At 37.8% G+C, this 18,025-nt stretch overlaps 1 protein-coding gene across 6 annotated transcripts in view; it reads left to right on the top strand.

The window, feature by feature from the left end:
* The window catches only part of SEMA5A (semaphorin 5A), a 354,504-nt gene that overhangs the window by 307,621 nt on the left and 28,858 nt on the right, over positions 1-18,025 (top strand). For all 6 annotated transcript variants that reach the window (XM_087760523.1, XM_087760512.1, XM_087760495.1 and 3 more), the window contains one exon: positions 6,954-7,179. In XM_087760523.1, coding sequence (XP_087616649.1) covers positions 6,954-7,179 — 226 coding nt within the window. The remainder of the gene's footprint in view (positions 1-6,953; positions 7,180-18,025) is intronic.

The following is an 18,025-nucleotide window of genomic DNA, read 5'->3' as shown; positions in this document are numbered from 1 at the left end:
CTTCCTCGATGCAACCAGGCCATGCTGCTTGCTGAGGTGGAGCTGAAGGTGCTCCTACTAACCCTGTGCCTTTGAGATATTCATTTAAGCTACTCGCAATTACGTGATTTAATTTTTTGTAACAGTTTCTTCACAAAAGTTTGACTAGTTTGATGTAAAATGTAGCTTTCAAGCACGGAGTTACACAAATGGCTGGTAGAGAAAAAGTCAGAGGAAAGTGGCGGCTTTCTTCACTCCAAAATCTGATGGTTTTATGAAGGGATGGTGAAAGTAGGAACTTTCCTTATCTAAATAAAATGAGTCATGTTGAATATAGGAAGGATTTGAGTACCGAACATTGCTAGTCTGATGACCTCCAGGGAAAATGGTTCCAAATCCAGCCTTTAATTCCTTTTAAGTTCCCCTTTACATCAATGGAAGCTTTTCCAATTCTTTTCTTTAAAATACACAAAATTGAACCAAAAGGTTGTGCTCAGTCAGTGTTTGCAGCCAAAAAAGAAATCCGTTCACTTCAGAAGAAACCTGTTCCTTTTGCCTAGGGTAAAATGATTTTCCTCCCTCTATCCATCAAAATATTTTAAAAAACCTGTTATGAACACAGCCTACCTACCCTTACTTTACAGCACTACAGGATTGCATCTGTGCTCAGCAATGGTCTCTGAAGTCCTGGTTCCACTGGAATCAATCGAACTACTCCCATTGATGTCAATTAAAGCTAAAATACTACCTATAAACTAGGATATAGATGTGCCTTTGCATGATTAAAAAATAATGGGGAAACTTAGAAATATTTTTGGGTTTTGTTTTTTAAGCATAGCTGTGAAATTTACAATGTAGGTGTTTTGCTTAATGACTTGGACGTAATGGGGTTTGGGTGTTCTTTCAGGTCATGCTTTTGCAATAGTATTGTAATAGAAAAATTGCAATAAAGCAAGGTATATCTAATGGTATTTGGTTGAAGAACCTGGCTTTTTAAACTGTGGAAATAAACAAAAACATGATCAGGGACTTACTTTCTTTTGTATGTTTTAGTTTGAAAATGCTTTTCTAAATGGATAAGACTTTGCTTTTCTGTAATGAAAATAAATGAACCATTTATTTTTTCAAGTTCAGTTAGTGATTTTCCTGAATGTGTTTTTCAGCCACTGCAAGATAAATATTATCTATCTTTTGGTTGTTGGAGAGGGAGAGGGTATATTAGTCCTTCAGGAAACTTATGTTTTGATGTGTAAACGAGGCCCCCTATAAATGGGAACTGTTTTTCTCTCGAGTTTTATAACACTGTTACATTCACTTTGGCCTTTGTTTTGATTGCATGGGAGAGCTATCCTTTCCTTTAACTACATATTGCTGTGACAAACTCAAAGCCTGGGAGATGGCTGAGAGACTCAGGTTCTTACAGCCCTCTCTCGTCCCAGGTGACATACTACACCATTCAATTTATGAATCAGCAACATTCTTTTCTATTTGCCTCTTAATATCCGAAAACTTAAATAAATCTTTTGGGCCAGACAAACTGAAGTTTAGCACAATGGAACAAAAAGCAAATATCTGTAAGTATTTTGTTAATCAATGGACTGTTCAGTGATTCCAAAACAATATTCCAGAGCTAATACAATATATTAAAAGCAAATCATAAAAGATAACTGTTGGGCTGAAAATATTTAAATGGACTGTTAATGTTGATTTAGCTGCCTTGTGAAGATAGTCTCTCACACTAACAGATGAGAAAGAAAAACAGACAAGAACAAAAGAAGTGCATTCAACATAGATGTACTATATACATCAAAGAAATAAGAGTTTGTTAGGAGAAATCCCTCCATAAAATAAACATGTAATATAAATGGGAATAGAACTCTCTATCTGAATTCTGTCTTTTATAAAAAAATTGTAGTTCAAATGTAGATAAATTTTAGCCTAGTTTCCTAAGGAAGTATCAGACTATCATGCTATTTGGTTAATTAAAATCAAACTTTAACTAGGAGTAAAAGTCTCAGAGATCTTCAAAATTTTCAGGAATTTGACTAAAGTGGTTATGCAGGGCAAAAAAAATTAGTCTGTTCCATGTCCTCCATGAGAAAACAGTAGAATTTTGTTCTACGTCATTTAGCAACAGTCTCCTCCAGTTTGAAATAAGATGTTTTGGAAATAACATTTTAGTTGTCCTTTTCTAAACCAAATAATTCTAAATATGTCTTGGTACAAAACATGACAATATTGTTTTTCATTATACACAAATACTAGGAAATGTTATTTAAAGAGAGAAGCAAGGTAGCTGGTTAATAGCATAGTCAATGTTTTTGTTCTATCCAAATTATTTTGTTCATTCCAAATTATGTTTTTAATTTATGATGCCTTTTCTCATATTGCCACCCATATGCTTCGTGACAATTTTTTATTTTATTTTATTTTAATTTTTTATTTTATTTGTCATTTTCCTAGACATGTATTTTGTGACGTATGTATTTATTTGACGTATGTGTTTATTTGTGTATTTTGTGTAAAATTCCCAACTAACTGTTGAACTGTCTCCTGAAATTTAGTCTTTAAAGGTCTTATTACATCTTTGCCAGGCATAGCCAGGCATAAATTTAACAATCTCAACTGACTAAATCCACTCTAAACTACAAGCCATAATATGGTGAATTAGGCCACAAGTTTTAGGACAACTTGCAAAGAGAACTTTGAAAATGTGGTTAAGTTTGAACTACTGACTGCAATGATATTTTTGGCATCAGCAAATGGCCTCAACTAATTATTGTTCTGAGTCCACAAGTGTACCCTAAGAACAAATGTACTTGAACCCATCATATGAGCCCCTGAAGTTTTGCTCTGTGGGTGTCTAGAGGCCCCTCCTAGGATAGCTCAACCCCATCTCTTCCTTCAGTCCACATGGAGCACATGAGGTGGAGTTTGGCAGCCACTGTCTCGGTTCCTCTCAACAGCCTTATGGAAGCAGAATACTTCACTGCTTTTCTAGCTCTTTCTTACCACTGTTTTGCTGACGTGAGACTTCAGTGTTTCATCTGAGACTCTTATTCTGCTATGTGGTTGCTTTATTATTTTATCCATGACTCTAGCTGGTCGAATTGCTTTGGAGAGGGCCATATTCCTGAAATCCCAGTTGAGTAAGTGTTGGATAAGGTGAGAAGAGGAGGATAATCCAAGCAGAGATAGCAGTTTCCCTATTCCCAGTCCCTGACAAATCCTTCCAATCAGACTATGTCTTCATGCTAGCAGCACTAAATATACCCACGTGTGATCTGAATTGCACCTTTTTTTTCTCCCCTCCTTTACTTACTTTCAAATCTGAGACCATTCAGAGCAAGATCATTGTTCTGCTTATACTGGAGTTTTGTAGCATCAGATCCCATCAATGCTTTCATCAAGCACAATGAATTTTTCAGTTCCTCAGTGGCAGATGCGGTAGTTGGTAGAGCAGTGCAGCACTTGTTGTTTGTGAGAGAAGCCAGCAGGCTCTGCCAGGGCATTATTAGTGCCAGAACTTCGTGGAGTCATCCATTGTTAGGTTATTCCTCTGAATTTTCTCAAAGAGAGATTATTTACTGCTGTAAATATTTTCTGGGTAATCTACATGTACTTTTGTTTTCCCTACCATTCTGAGCCTTTCATGGGTATTATGCAGTGGTTGAACAGACAGGCATGACAGCAGACAAACTTTCTTATAAGCTATGCACCAAGCAAGAAGAAAGGAAAAACTAACAAATGGTCTCTACAGATCCTCTTAAGGAACATCTTTCTTTTCTGGCTCATGTGACAACATATGAATATACCCTCTGTTAGGGTGTATGAAGGGACTACACATGGTGAAGCACACTGATTACTGGTAGTCTGTCTTTCTAGAAAGGAGTCAGCTGATGTGTTCATCTCAAACGTGTGTTAGCAAAGCAGCATTCAGTACGTTGCCACTAAATTAACTTCTTCCTCTATTGCCTATTTTTATTTGGCAAAGGGTTCATTGCATATCATCTCACACGTCCTGCTTTTCATGACCCTCACCTGTCTACACCAAGTCCAGTAAAAAAAGATTTCTAGCAGCTTTTATTTTTGATTGAAAGATATCAATACAAAAATCAACAGCAAATGAGGAACTGAAACTTTTAGACTTTGTGACTGTATTGAAGTATTGAATGTATTTTAGACCATTGTGACTGTATTGAAATGAACATTGTAGTAGCTACTCTACTGGTTGAATTATTCCTGCTTATATGCTACATGAAAAGAGCTTGTGTTTCAAGATGTTTGATACAGCACTTCTCCCAGACTGCCACTGAATTTTTCCAAGACATTTGTCTTTGCAACAGAAAATACTTTGATTTGGAAAACTGAAATATATGGCAAATATTAACTGGATTAAAAGCTGGATCACTGACAAATTGAAAAATGCGGTGTTAATGGACAGATATAAATGACTGGGATGTGTCTAGCAGGGTCTGCCTGGAATCAGTTCTTGGGTCAATAGCACTTAACATTTTTATCAACAGTCTAGACAGTGATGTAAGACATCTTCAGTAAAGCTTGACCATGACAGAGATTGTTGAGGTAGGAAATAATATGCTAGATAATTGCAGAAGCTAATAAAATGTTTTTTAATATTGCCAAACACCAGCCTGTTGTGTGGGATAGGAAACTATATGTAGTTGTATAGCTGTGATTTAGAGAAGGACAGGTTATCAAGGATAACTGGGTCTACTTAAGCTCTTTGTGCAATGCTGTGGAAGGAAAAAGCACTAGTGCAATAATGTATGTATTAGAGTCAGACTGTCAAGTGGAACGGGATCATGATTGCCTCTCCATGCTGTATTGCTAGGACTGCTTCTAGAGTGCCAAGTCAAATTTTGGTGTCCAGTCTTAAGGAAAATAAGGAAATAGGACAAAAGGAAGACATAGGGATGCACAGGACCTGGAGATCGGGTTTTAAATCCTATGTAGCTTTAAGAAGTTCAGCTTAGTTTATCATTATGTATGGGTTACTTGGGCATGAAAAATTTGTTTGTAGGTACGGGACAAGGAACACTTTCAGTATCGTTGATAAAGGCGCAGCAAAATTCAGTGACTGGAAAATTAAATTAAGGGGAAAATGCAGGCTTGAATTAACGTGCAATTTATTAGCTTTGAGGATCACTAAATAGTGGAACAGCTGATGCGGGGAGGTGATAGATTCATCAGTCCTAGACATCTTTTAAAAAAAAAAAAAAGAGACATGATTTAAACTGTTGCCTAGAGGAGTCATGAAGAAATTACTTCCCCTGCTGTACACAGGACCAGATAGTTTGCTTGTTCTTTGCTGTCTTCTGATCCAGAAACCAGTCAAGGCTGAAACTCAGATCCCAGAAAGGCTGATCCAGTCCTCTGTGCTCTAAAGCGGTCCTCTTTCATAGATGGTCCCTGAGTATGACTCATGTGGTCACCATTGTAGCGATCACCAGGTTTTAAGGTGGGAAGAGACATTGCTGGAGTAGTCCAGCTGAAATCTTTGGGCTAAGACCTCCTTCTTACCTGAAGTACCACAAAACTATGAAACCAGGAAGTTTGTCACAAGTCCACCTGACCTCAGAACATGAGAGTCTTGAACATAGCGCTGGATTCTCCAGTGCCTTGCTGTGTTAGTGGGGCTGGGGTTTCTGGGGAATAATTTTTTTTCCAACTCTAACAAATGGAAAAATTAAAAAAGCTTTCAGACAAAGAAGCTTCTTTTAGATCTGAAATAGCAACACAGCCTTTAAACCAAAATATAGGTTGAGAGCAATTGCTCTCAGCCTAACTGGGTATGTTAATAAGTTAGACCATCTGAGAGAAGAGGTAGTGGACTGGGGAAAGTACGAGATAAAAAGGCTATTATCACCATGGGAAAGAGAGGAACAGGTAATTATTGCTTGTTGGAACATGGTGGTATCAGCTGGGGTAGGGCTTATGGAAGAAGGAGGTTGTACTATGTGATAAAACTGTTATTTCTGTTGTGTCCATATTTTTTAGTATTTAGTGGAATTACAAACTTTAGTAGGCTCCTTTTCAGAAGGTACCCTTCACTGAGTATCTCTCTAAGTGGTCAGAGGTAGAGAGATCATTTAAAAGTTGTCCCACTGATGCCTATTTCTTTTTGTCTTTAATAATTTGTCAGTGTGAATTCATTCTGATATTTAATGGTTGTTTAATTTCATCCATATACTTTACAAAGCACTTGCATCAGATGAAGCATATTGTGCTCTGGGAAATGAAGGGGCAGGACCTAAAGATCTTGATGATCCTCATCAGAAGACATACACTGTGGAGCTTGAGAATACTGGCAATTCTGCATCTGTTTCTTAGGGGTGATCTGTTCCTTTTGGTGCATATCAGGCCACAGGGAATTTGCTTCTGATGACAGGTTTAGCAGTGCTGGAGCTATGGGTAACATGCAGCTCAGGGAGCCAGATTCTGTAATAGAAAACATTTTTTGCCCATTGTTCCCTTGTAATATATAAGCAATATACAAAATGGACAGTGGTTCGCTTATTCATATGCCGCTAGGTTTTACCAAGGAATTATTTGCTGGTTTGTGTCTTGTACTTGCAGTTTATCAGAATTTCTCTTAATTAAAAGCATTAACATATTTAGCTACACCTTATTTGGGGCTATTAATTTATAAAGGATGCACTTTATCATGGTGCTTATGGTGTTCAGCTTACTGTTTTCATGGATGTAATAGATCTAATTTGTACTGGTATATTATTGCTTTTAGCAGTGTGATACTGTCCTTGCCTAGAAGCAGAAAAAAACACTTTCAGTTTGAGACTGGAATTAAAAGTTTATTGATGATCACTGCTATTGGAATTGCTGGAAAAAATATCAAAGCTTTTTTATTGGTTGTTTTTTTGTCTGTTTTGAGGGTTTGTGGGTTTTTTTTAAAGCCATATTTAATTATTATACTCATTATGAACATTTTCTTTCAGGAATATCAGCCTTGTAACACCAACGCCTGTCCAGAGTTAAAAAAGACAACACCTTGGACGCCTTGGACTCCAGTCAATATTTCAGACAATGGTGGCCACTATGAACAACGTTTCCGATACACCTGCAAAGCACGCTTGCCTGACCCAAATTTGCTAGAGGTGGGAAGGCAAAGGATTGAAATGCGTTATTGTTCCAGTGATGGCACCAGTGGATGCTCAACAGATGGTAAGCAAAGCTAGAGTGGCTGCACAATACCTCCTGCTAGCGAGGTGTCTGCAGTTCAATTTTCAGCACAGAGTGGAAGTTTTTGCTTGCTGGTGTTTTACATATGTGCTGGTTTTGACTGGGGCAGAGTTAATTTTCTTCATAGTAGCTAGTATGGCACTATGTTTCAGATATGTGATGAAAACTGTGTTGATAATACAAGCATGTTTTAGTTATTGCTGAGCAGTGCTCACACAGAGTCAAGGCCTTTGCTGCTCCTCACACCGCCCCGCCAGCAAGGAGGCTGGGGGTGCACAAGAAGCTGGGAGGGGACACAGCCGGGACAGCTGACCCCAGCTGACCCAAGGGATATTCCACACCATATGACATCATGCTCAGCATATAAAGCTGGGGGAAGAAGAAGGAAGGGGGGGATGTTCGGAGTGATGGCGTTTGTCTTCCCAAGTAGCCGTTATGCGTGATGGAGCCCTGCTTTCCTGGAGGTGGCTGAACACCTGCCTGCCCATGCGAAGCAGTAAATGAATTCCTTGTTTTGCTTTGCTTGCATGCGCAGCTTTTGCTTTACCTATTAAACTGTCTTTATCTCAACCCACAAGTTTTCTCATTTTTACCCTTCCGATTCTCTCCCCATCTCCCCACTGGGTGGAGAGTGAGCAATCGGCTGTGTGGTGCTTAGTTGCCGACTGAGGTTAAACCACGACATGTAACAGAACTGATAATGAAAAGGAGGACATAGTGATCACAATGGGGAATCCAGCTTGTATTTTTTCTGGATGTAACTTCATCATTCAGACTAATCAAGTGTCTTTTACCACCAATTATGAAATTTGCCAGGTTATTTTAATATTCTTTACAATAATCTGCGAGCCATGACATGGCAGCCCAGTTCTTGCAGGATTCTGTCACCTCCTTATACTCTCTCGGTTTTTTACTGGGAGAGACTTTGTGCAACACTAATATATTTGTTAAATATTTAGCTAGAATATGTAGTATTGATGCTGAAAAGAACTTTTTGCTCAGTAATTCTAAAGTAACAACTGTAAGATTCATGCAGGTGTTTAACTAAATAAGGAGTTTATGAACTGGATAATTTCTATTATAAAAGTTTATGTTATGCTATTGCTAGCAATTTAAAGTTCTGTTTATTTCTGAGATGGAAAACTGAACTCCTTCAAAATATTTTCAACTGTAGATGACTTTAAATTGGAATTATTTTATTTCAGAATTTTGTTCTTTCCCTACCAGTAATACATAGTTTTGAATAAAGTTACGTGTATATATATAAAAAATAAAAACTAGGTCAACTTCTGACAGTCACACTAATGTTATTAATACATTTCATTAATTATCCAGTTTTAATTATATAACAGTGTTCTTTTTAAGTATTGTATTTTAGTTATATTATCTAAAGAAATACTGATTTTTAATTATTATATTTTAATATTTATAGACCTGCTTTCCACTTATATAGCCTTTTCTATCTTTGCAACACCCAGGTTAGCTGAAAAAATGTATAACTGAAGGCATTTAACTTATCTACAGCCAGAAAGAGAGAATGGTTTCTGAGTCCTTGGGCTTTCTAATTCTCAATATTTTTTTCAGACAGACGAATTATTGTGAAAATCGATGTTAGGCATTTTGTGCTTGTATTGGGTTTACGTGGCAAGGTTTTGGTAGCGGGGGAGGCTGCAGGGGTGGCTTCTGTGAGAAGCTGCTAGAAGCTTCCCCCATGCCCTTCATCCTGTGTAAAACCTTCATTGATTCGGATGACATCTGTGCCTCTTCAGAGGGAGCAGGTTGTTAGTAATTTTTTAAAGAAATACATAGTAGTGAACTGCGTGAAATAATAAAACAAAACTCATGGTACTCCAGGTGAGACTTACTTTCATACTCGATGTCATTCCCATTTCAGGTAATCTACAATCTCTGATGTTTATTTTTTACGTCTGGATAGCAAGGCAGATTTTGGCATGGAGCAACTCTTGTAACAAGTGTTTCTGCTATTCTCCTATTTTCATCCAAATTAAGTTTAAAACTAGCATTTGGCGAAGATTTTGCTCAGCTAGGATTGGTGTATGACCTACCTTTCTTGTCCTAAATAAGATTTTTGGGTGGCGGTGCTGCTTTTTGCTGTCTTCCAGCACTTTGGGATTTATGACACCTTTTTAAAATTTCATGAGATTAAATGAGAAAGAGAATATTCTTCCCACCACATAGTACAAAATTAGGAGAGTTACCACAACAACTAGAAGTACATCTACGGCAGAATCTAGGTATATTCTTGTCTGACAGCTGAGATGTCAGCACTTAAGAATGGAGTATACGAAAGCCAACGCACTACTTAGAGAGCAGTTAGTAGGAGAAACCAGTGCAAGAGCCAGTTTGTCTTAGATCACATTGCTGCAAGAAAATTAAGCATGGAGACACCTTTCCTGTCTCTGAAGTCATGATCGTAAGTCCTCTGCTGGAGTCGGGTGCATAAGCTGGCTCTTTCTTACAGAATATAGTCAGAAGTAACAGTACCTATGTTTTGTTAAATAAAGCATTCAGAGAGAGTGCAAGAGACAAGGGTGTGGGTTCAGGTGTGTTCTTTGCCTGATTAGCTCGAAGATTTTTCTTTCATTTCTAAACATCAGATTATTGAATTTCCTGGTGGTGTAGCTTATTTGTTGCTTCTTGCTGAAGCTGCTGCTTTGCATCGTTTGGAAATAATTAATCATTGGACCAATGTATGGGAGTGATGCTGTTGCATAGTAATTGAAAAGTTCATCTGGGAGAAAGATTTTTGCTGACTAATCCCAAAACTACTGAATATTTAAATACTTTATATTGAGTAGTCGACAGGACAGAAACTATTATGCATCTGTCCATTCTTCCTAGTGAGTGCTTAATTTGTCATTAATTTGTGCTCATTCTTTGACTCTTTTTGACCAGTGAGTCTTTAATTACTCTGTAATGAAAGATCAAACCCAATCAGTGTTCTAAGTGGCTGCATTAACCAATATGCTTCTGGTGAAAAGAGTTACTGTTATGTCTCCTTTAGCCACATTTTGTTTTAAGCCTGTTTGCTTAGGCATTTTATTATGGATGTCAGAACAGTATGGAGTAGAACATTTTGGGAGGGGCACTGTTTTGATTTGATGATGTGATGAAGCTTACTGACTGCCTCTAAACTGCAGGATTCAAGAGCACTTCCCTGCTCCCAGGTTTGGAGTTGCGTCAACACACCACCCCTCTACTGCTCCTTGATTTCATAGGAAGAAAATACATGAATAAGTCATGTAGTGTAGCTGTAGGTTTTGGAACAGAAGGATCTCATGAGAATGGGAAACCATGAATTTTGGCGGACACTTTCACAATTTCTGGCTAGAAAGCAAGGAAACATCATAACTTACTTCCACCTGACCAGAGCCTGGATACTGTGAGACATTCTTTTCATTATCTCCATGTTGAACTGTAGCAATTTGCTGGGTTTTATAGAAAGATTAATACTGGTACAGCATGCTTGGCATACCTCATTACCAAAGATGTGTTCTGCAAAGATCAGTTCTCTGTTCTTTGCAGAAGAGAGCCATTTGTTAGAAATTTCTCATTGCCTATAATCTCCCACTGTGCAACTATAGTCACGCCGTGTTAAACAGAATCATGTTTCACTGTCAGATTCTAGCAAAGCAAACTTTCTTTGTAGTCTGAGTTTAGAGGTAGAACTTCTTGCCAGAAACCCAAGAGACTCCTCCTGAGTGTGGTAAGATTTCTGTCTCAGTCAACCAAGCAGTAGCATTTGCACACTGTATTCATCCTTTTCTGATCTGAAGTTTGATTAAGAGGAAAGAAAAATACATTTTTTTTTCTCTGCCTCTGGGTTTTCATATAGTGCTCAGATAGGGAAGGGACAGCTATTTCAGATAAACCGAGAGAGATTATGTACATTGTTGCACATCTTGATGCATATGTCTGTACAGTCCAGCATTAAAAGTCTAGAAATTGCACCACCATAGGCTTTAATGTGTGCTTATGAAACATATTAAATATCTACATTAAACATACTAACTGAGTCTCTGTAGGGTTATCTGATATATAAGCACGATGAATTGTACTGAAAACATAAGTATTTAATCCAAGGATAAAAATTTCAGAAGGTATGAGATTACCTGATTTTTACAGGTTGAATTTATCTCACCTAACTCTAGACTCCATTGTAGTCTGCAAAGACAGCTAGCAACCCTGAGGAATGAGGGATCCATCTGAAGATAAGCATGTGATATAATGGACACAAATCACCCTCTAGAGGTACCACTTTCTTTCCATGGTATATGCAAAGGCAACAGCAATGATGAGCTTAGACAAGACACTTGAATTCGACATGGCCAAAGTTAGACGAGGTTAGGTCCCAAAATGCCTTCAGAAAACAAACAAAGACAGCCCTTCTAAATTTAGTCAAATAGTCTGAAAGAGTCTTTTATTTGCTTTTTTCCTTTTTTTTGGGGGGGTGTGGGGGTGGGAAGGGAGAATAAAATCTGAAGAAAAGTCACAAATTCCTTAAGGGAGAAAAAAGCACCTGGAAACCTGAACTTAGATTCCCAGTTGTCACTGCTTTCTCTATACCAAACTTAAAAAAATAGTTACTTCTGAAGGCAGGATGTAATTTTGCCTGAAATACTGTTTTAGTGGCCACAATCTCTAGAGAAGAGATTGATTAAATCCTAGTGTTACCCACAGGACATCTATAGTGCATTCAGAATTTGGTACAGAATAAAACAGGTGCTGATAATCAGTAATGTCCTGTAGTCAGGAGGAGTACATGTTGAGATGTTATCTCTTATACTGTCTTATTGAAGTTAACCATAGTATTCTGAGATAAGAACAAAATTAATTGTGGAAGTTAGAACTTAATTCAATGACAAATTCAAGTTTGATTGACAAACAACAGCTCTTCAGTGGAACTTTGGGATTAAATATTTAAACACAGAAAAGCTAAGTACAAGAAAAAAGTTCTCATGGTAACATAACATCCTCCATCTGCATACTGTTGTTTTGTTTTGTGGTTTGTTTTTTTTTTTTTTATTAAATATGTAATCTTAATGTTTGCCATTGCATTTTACCATTTAAATTTTTGAAGGTTTATAAGGTTTTTATAAGTTATAGGTATATAGGCCTGAAGGTATACAAGTTTTATGCTTCAATGATATTGTCAAATACTTGCAGAATATCTTCAGAAGGTGACAACCCTGAAACAATCTTTGCTTATCCTTGTCACCTGCTGCACTTTAAACAATGTTTCATGCTGTCATTTAGAAAAGATTCAGGATACTTGAATTTTGGCTCCAGATCATCTTTTCCCAAAGTCATGAACCTAGACTGCTTGGATAATTGTATTTTCTTCGTTAGGTTTGAACAGGAGGACATAAGGCGTAAATCAGTCAAGTAATGTAATTTATCAGGTGTCACTGCTACTTCTCTCTTATTTAGAGCTGTATTCCTTAGCTACAGGCTAAACTAGAGAATTATTATAAATATATGTGCTTTATTAGAGCCTTGCTTTTAAGGCAAAGTAATTGAACCCGACTGGGAATGTTGCAGTCTTCAGGAAGAATCAGGCCAATCAAAGTCTCATTAAAGGCTTTTGCAAAGGCAGATTTTTTCTTCTGTACTAGTCAGGGCAGGTGACTTTCATGTTAACATGTCTCCAAACAGGATTAATTTCTTGTGGAGTTATAAGACTATTGCAATTCAACCAAAAAGTTTTAAAAAATGACTTAGAAATCATCAAATCATCTTGGCTTAGATCAGAATTATGTAACTTAATTAGACAATTTTTTACTGTTATACATGCTTGCTAAATATAATGGAATAAGAAAATCAGCAGCAAAACAGTGCTAATTTCTCTGTAATTTTGCCCATATTGAACAAAGCATAAGCACTTAAAACGAGGGAATAGTCTTCTGTTTAGATGTCAGTTCATATTTTCTGTCTTCCCTGGTCTTAGAAGTTGATGGTTATTTTGTACACAAAATCCCTGTGATTGCTTTTACTGAAGTTTTTCAGTACTTGTTGTTACTTGTGGAAATTTTTGCTTTAGGGAAGCACAGCTGCCTGTTTAAAATTGTACTGGGATTAAGTACTTAAATTCCCTTTTCTAGCCTCAGTGTGCAGCAGTTTATTAATTGAATATGACTTCTAAACAACTAAAAATAAGCCTGTTGGTAAACTACAAGCAGAATTCATACATTATAGTCATTCACAGGGCTTTAAGTCAGCCATAGGCTTTCTGAGAATGGTTTAGTTTAAAACATTTGAATGATGAACCTGTCATAAAGGCCAGATCTGGATTTGATTCACAGCTGTTCTGTCTGTCTTGGGAAAACTATTCATTAGTTCAGTGATGATGCTATGACTGATCATTCTTTTTGGAGATTTCACAGCTATTTCTGTAGATAGGCTTTAAATAAGGAGAGCTTAGGTGGTGTTGTAGCAACTAGACTTTTGCTGTTACCAAACCAAGGGCACTGGCCCTTGCATTCTGTTTTAGCCAAGTATTTTCATCTTGAGGGCAATAAGCTGAGAAATACAGAAGGCTTAATGTTGCTTTCTGTTGGGTGGCACAGTCTGGTTTCTGTTCTTGGAGGTGGATGCGAAGCAATCAGAAAGTGACCCAAATCGCAAACAGAGGTGGCAAGCAAGGAAACCAGTTTAATGAGAAAAGTAGTTTTCATAGTTTCATGCCACTTGATCTGAAAGATTACAATGCTTTTATATTTATACTTCTCCTACCAAATTTGAGGTAAACTGTGATAGAATCGTTAAAGTTGGAAAAGACCCTTAAGATCATCGAGTCCAATCATTAACATAGCACTGCCAAGTCCACCACTAAACCATGTCCTTAAGCACCATGTCTACCCGTCTTTTAAATACCTCCATATATATATGTATATATGTGTCTGTGTTTATGTATTTATAATATATGCATATGTATAAGTATGTATTTGTGTGTATGTATGTATAAGTGCACGTGATTTATTAGATTGTCCTTATGCTTGTATTATGCTAGGCAAATTCACTCTAAAGATTCATACTCCGTATTGGCTTTTCAAAATAGTGTGCGAAAGTATGGATATTCTAATATTAAAAACTTGTTAGGGGGGTGCCTTTATTAAATACTAGCTATGTAGAATATTGAACAACTTTTATTTAAAAGAAACTGCATGCTCTGAGTTGTAACACAGTGAAAATGCCTCAGAAGCACAAAGTCCTGAAACTGAAGGGGTTTGTTACAGAATGCTGTCTCAGTACTGTAATTTTCAACTGTCTTCTTTTCTCTTAGATTTCTTCTCCAGTATCTATCTATTTTATATTGTATCTGCTACTATGTTTATATCCAATCATTTTGTTCAGGTCACACCTTTTTTGCATTGTCCCTGAAGGAGATATTTACAGTTTTTGCTGCATTGATGGGATACTTACACCGAGTGAGTTCTCTGTCGTTGCCAAAGGTGCTCTTTAGAGTTTTGTGTTCAGAGAGACAGCCGTTCTGTGCCTTGCCATCTTCTGAAAGAAATAATCTTTCTTATTCTTTTCTGTTATATAAGTGAAAGAGATGATCACCTGCTTAGTTTCTCTCCCCACACCTTCAGAGGCCTAAAGTCTTATAATAGTCAAGAAAGATCCTTAGAATAATCTATAAAACAGATTTATAATCTATCTGTTTGCGGTGTTCTCTTTTTACAAGAAATTGCAAGTAACTTCTGAATACAATCAGCAAAGGAGATTTTAGGTGTGGAAAGTATGAATATGCAATAATAATAGGAAAATAGTCATGTCTTGAATAATCAGTCAAATCTCTTCCTTAATAGAGGAAATAGATCATGTTTACTTCCCATTTTTTCCCATTGTACTTAAATCACTGAATCATTTAGGTTGGAAGGGACCTCATGAGATCATGTAGTCCATTTCCCCTGCTCGATCAGGGTCACCTAGTACTGCTTGCCCAGGACCTTGTAAAGTTGAGTTTTTAATATCTCCACAGATGGAGACTACACAGCCTCTAAGGGCAAGCTGTTCCAGTAGTTGACCACACTCACAGTAAAAAGGTGGTTTTTTTTGTGTTCAGATGGAATTTTGTGAGTTTTAATTTGTGCTCATTGTCTCTTGTCCTGTTGGTGGGTACTACTGAGAAGACCCTGGATGCCTCTTCTTTATTCCCCCCATCAGGTATTTATACACATTGATGAGATCCCCCTGAGCCTTTTCTTCTCCAGGTTGAACAATCCCAGCTCTCTCAGCCTCTTCTCATGTGAAAGATGCTCCAGGCCCTTTATCATCCAAATCATCAGGCCCTGCCCTGATTTGCTTCAGTAAGTCCATATCTTTCTTGTACTGGGGAGACCAGAACTGGGCCCAGCATTCCAGATGGGATCTTACCGGTGCTGAGTAGAGGGGAAGGATCACCTCCCCTGACCTACTGGCAAGGCTCTTCCCAATGCAGCCCAGGAAGCTATTAGCCATCTTTGCCACAAGGGCACATTGCTGGCTCACAGTCAGCTTGCTATCCACAAGGACCCCAAGATACTTCTCTGCAGAGCTGCTTTCTAGATGGTTGGCCTCAAACTACTGTTGCATGAGGTTGTTCCTCCCCAGATGCAAGACTTTGCATTTCCCCTTGTTGAACTCCATGAGGTTCCTCTCTGCCTAGTCGAAGTGCGACACAACCCTCTGGTGTATCAGCCACTCTTACCAGTTTTGTATCATCAGCAAACTTGTCCAGGTCATTAATGAAGGTGTTAAACAGGATTGGACCCAGTACTGACCCCTGGCATACATCACTAGTGACTTTCCTGCAGCTGGACTTTGTATGACTGATCACAACCCTCTGGGCCCAGTTGTTCAGCCAGTTTTCAGTCCATTGCACTGTCCACCTATCTAGCCTATACTTTGTTGACTTTTCTATCAGGAAGTTACGGGAGACAGTGTCAAAGATGAGATAAGTAACATCCACTGTTCTCCCCTCATGCACGAACCTAGTCACCTCATTGTAGAAGGCTATAAGGTTGTTCAAGGAATGTATAGTAGTATATTTCCAGGATGTAAACCAATCTTGTTATTTTTAATGTCATTAGTGTCATAATGGAAGAGAAAATTCTAAAAGTCCCTCTATGAACATTGTATGGACTACTGTAAAACTGTGAAAAGACTGTTCCTTGTAATAATTTTTTTAATGCTTTGGAAAGAAGAAAACACAGGGGAATACTTGCTGCAGACCAAACTCCACACTGAAAAGATTCTTTGGAATTTTCTTCTGTTTCAGAGCTAAAGTACCTCAGGGCTTTCCCTTAGAAGATTCCCCTCCGCAATCCCGAATTTAAATCACAAGAAATCTAATATCATAATGACAAGTAAGGTCACACATTTTCCTTAGGACTGAAAAAGCTACACCTGTCCTGCAGAAATGTCTTCAGAACATCCTAGTATTGGTATGAAGTGATGCACACTGCAGTGTTTTATGAAGAAAATGACTGGCAATCTGGTCCGATTAACACTTTTCCCATTGTTTGTGTTGCTGTTAATTTAATAACTAAGAAAACTTAATTTGAAATTATGGTATAAAAAAATACTATTATTTTGGTCTCAGAGCTCACTGCATGCATAAGCTGGGGATTTCCATGATGAAAGTGAAACAAAATTGCAAAAAAAAAGACTCTTACAGAGCTGGAAAGTGGACCTGTATTCATAATTCCCATACTGTTTCTCTGTACTTGCTCCCTTTTTGGATTTGAATGTATGTCATGTTTCTTGGAATGCTGCTTTTAATATCTGTGTAATAGAATCTGGCTCAGCAGGAGAGAAATAGTTACCCTCTATAATCACTGAAAGGTTTTACCCATTTTTATTCATTTTTATATTGCTGTTCTGCTGTTTTCTTATTAATTTCAACAGTTTCTTATTACAAGTATTTCTGTGTTGCTGCATCATCATTCCAATATTGCCAGTTGTTATCAAGTGCTAAATAAAAATATGCAAAGTCTCATCTACATTGGGATGATTGTAAACGTACTTCTCAGGGCCGAACTTGAGCAGTATTACTAATGCCATAAGCACAGGTAGAAATAGGGCATAATTGTTTCAGTACTGAACACCGCGAATGAGGGGCTTCTTCATTCTGGTTATCCAGAGTATTGGTCCTGTTCAGTCCAGGACTCCTGTTGGGCAGTCTCTTCACTGTATTTCTTGTAGCTGTTTTCAGTACGTGATTCAGTATATGTTCTGTTTCTTTAGCTCCATCTGGTACTCCCACAGTGCCTGTGCTTGCAGGTAGGGCATAAAACAATTTCTTAAGAATAAAAGTTTGTGCTGCAGTTCAAGCTGCAAACAATCCCCTGCATTTCTCCACTGTTGATGATACCATTCATCTGTACTTATATTAGCAATACTGAAGTTCTAGCATAGGCAGGCAGCCACATACTCTGCGGTTTAAAGTACCATTCATGGGACCTTCTCTCATCACAACTACTTAAGTGCTTGTAATAAAAGCACCAGTTAGTGGTCCATCGATCATAGAGTTTCCAGTGATGCTAGCACTGGGGAAGGTGAACTGCTTTGGCAACAGTAGGAAATCCCAGTAGTGTTGCTGGAGATGCTGAGTAGTGATGCTTAAAGGTAATGCTACAGCTCAAGAGTGAGTTTGGTGTTGTGCTGAGTACAGTGGAGAGAGTCTTTTTCCATGCAGGACCAAGCCTGAAAGTGACAAAGATACTCAAATTAACTGCAGATTATTAGAACTGCACTTGGGGCTACATCCAGGCGTATTGGTTGTATGCTGTGAAGAAGATTCTGTGTGTTCCACTTTCACTGA

Source organism: Nipponia nippon, unplaced genomic scaffold (assembly GCF_047370975.1).
Source record: "Nipponia nippon isolate SJK-2023a ecotype South Korea unplaced genomic scaffold, ASM4737097v1 scaffold_1, whole genome shotgun sequence".
NCBI classification, from domain to species: Eukaryota; Metazoa; Chordata; class Aves; order Pelecaniformes; family Threskiornithidae; genus Nipponia; species Nipponia nippon.
This window is presented reverse-complemented; position numbering and strand designations above follow the sequence as displayed.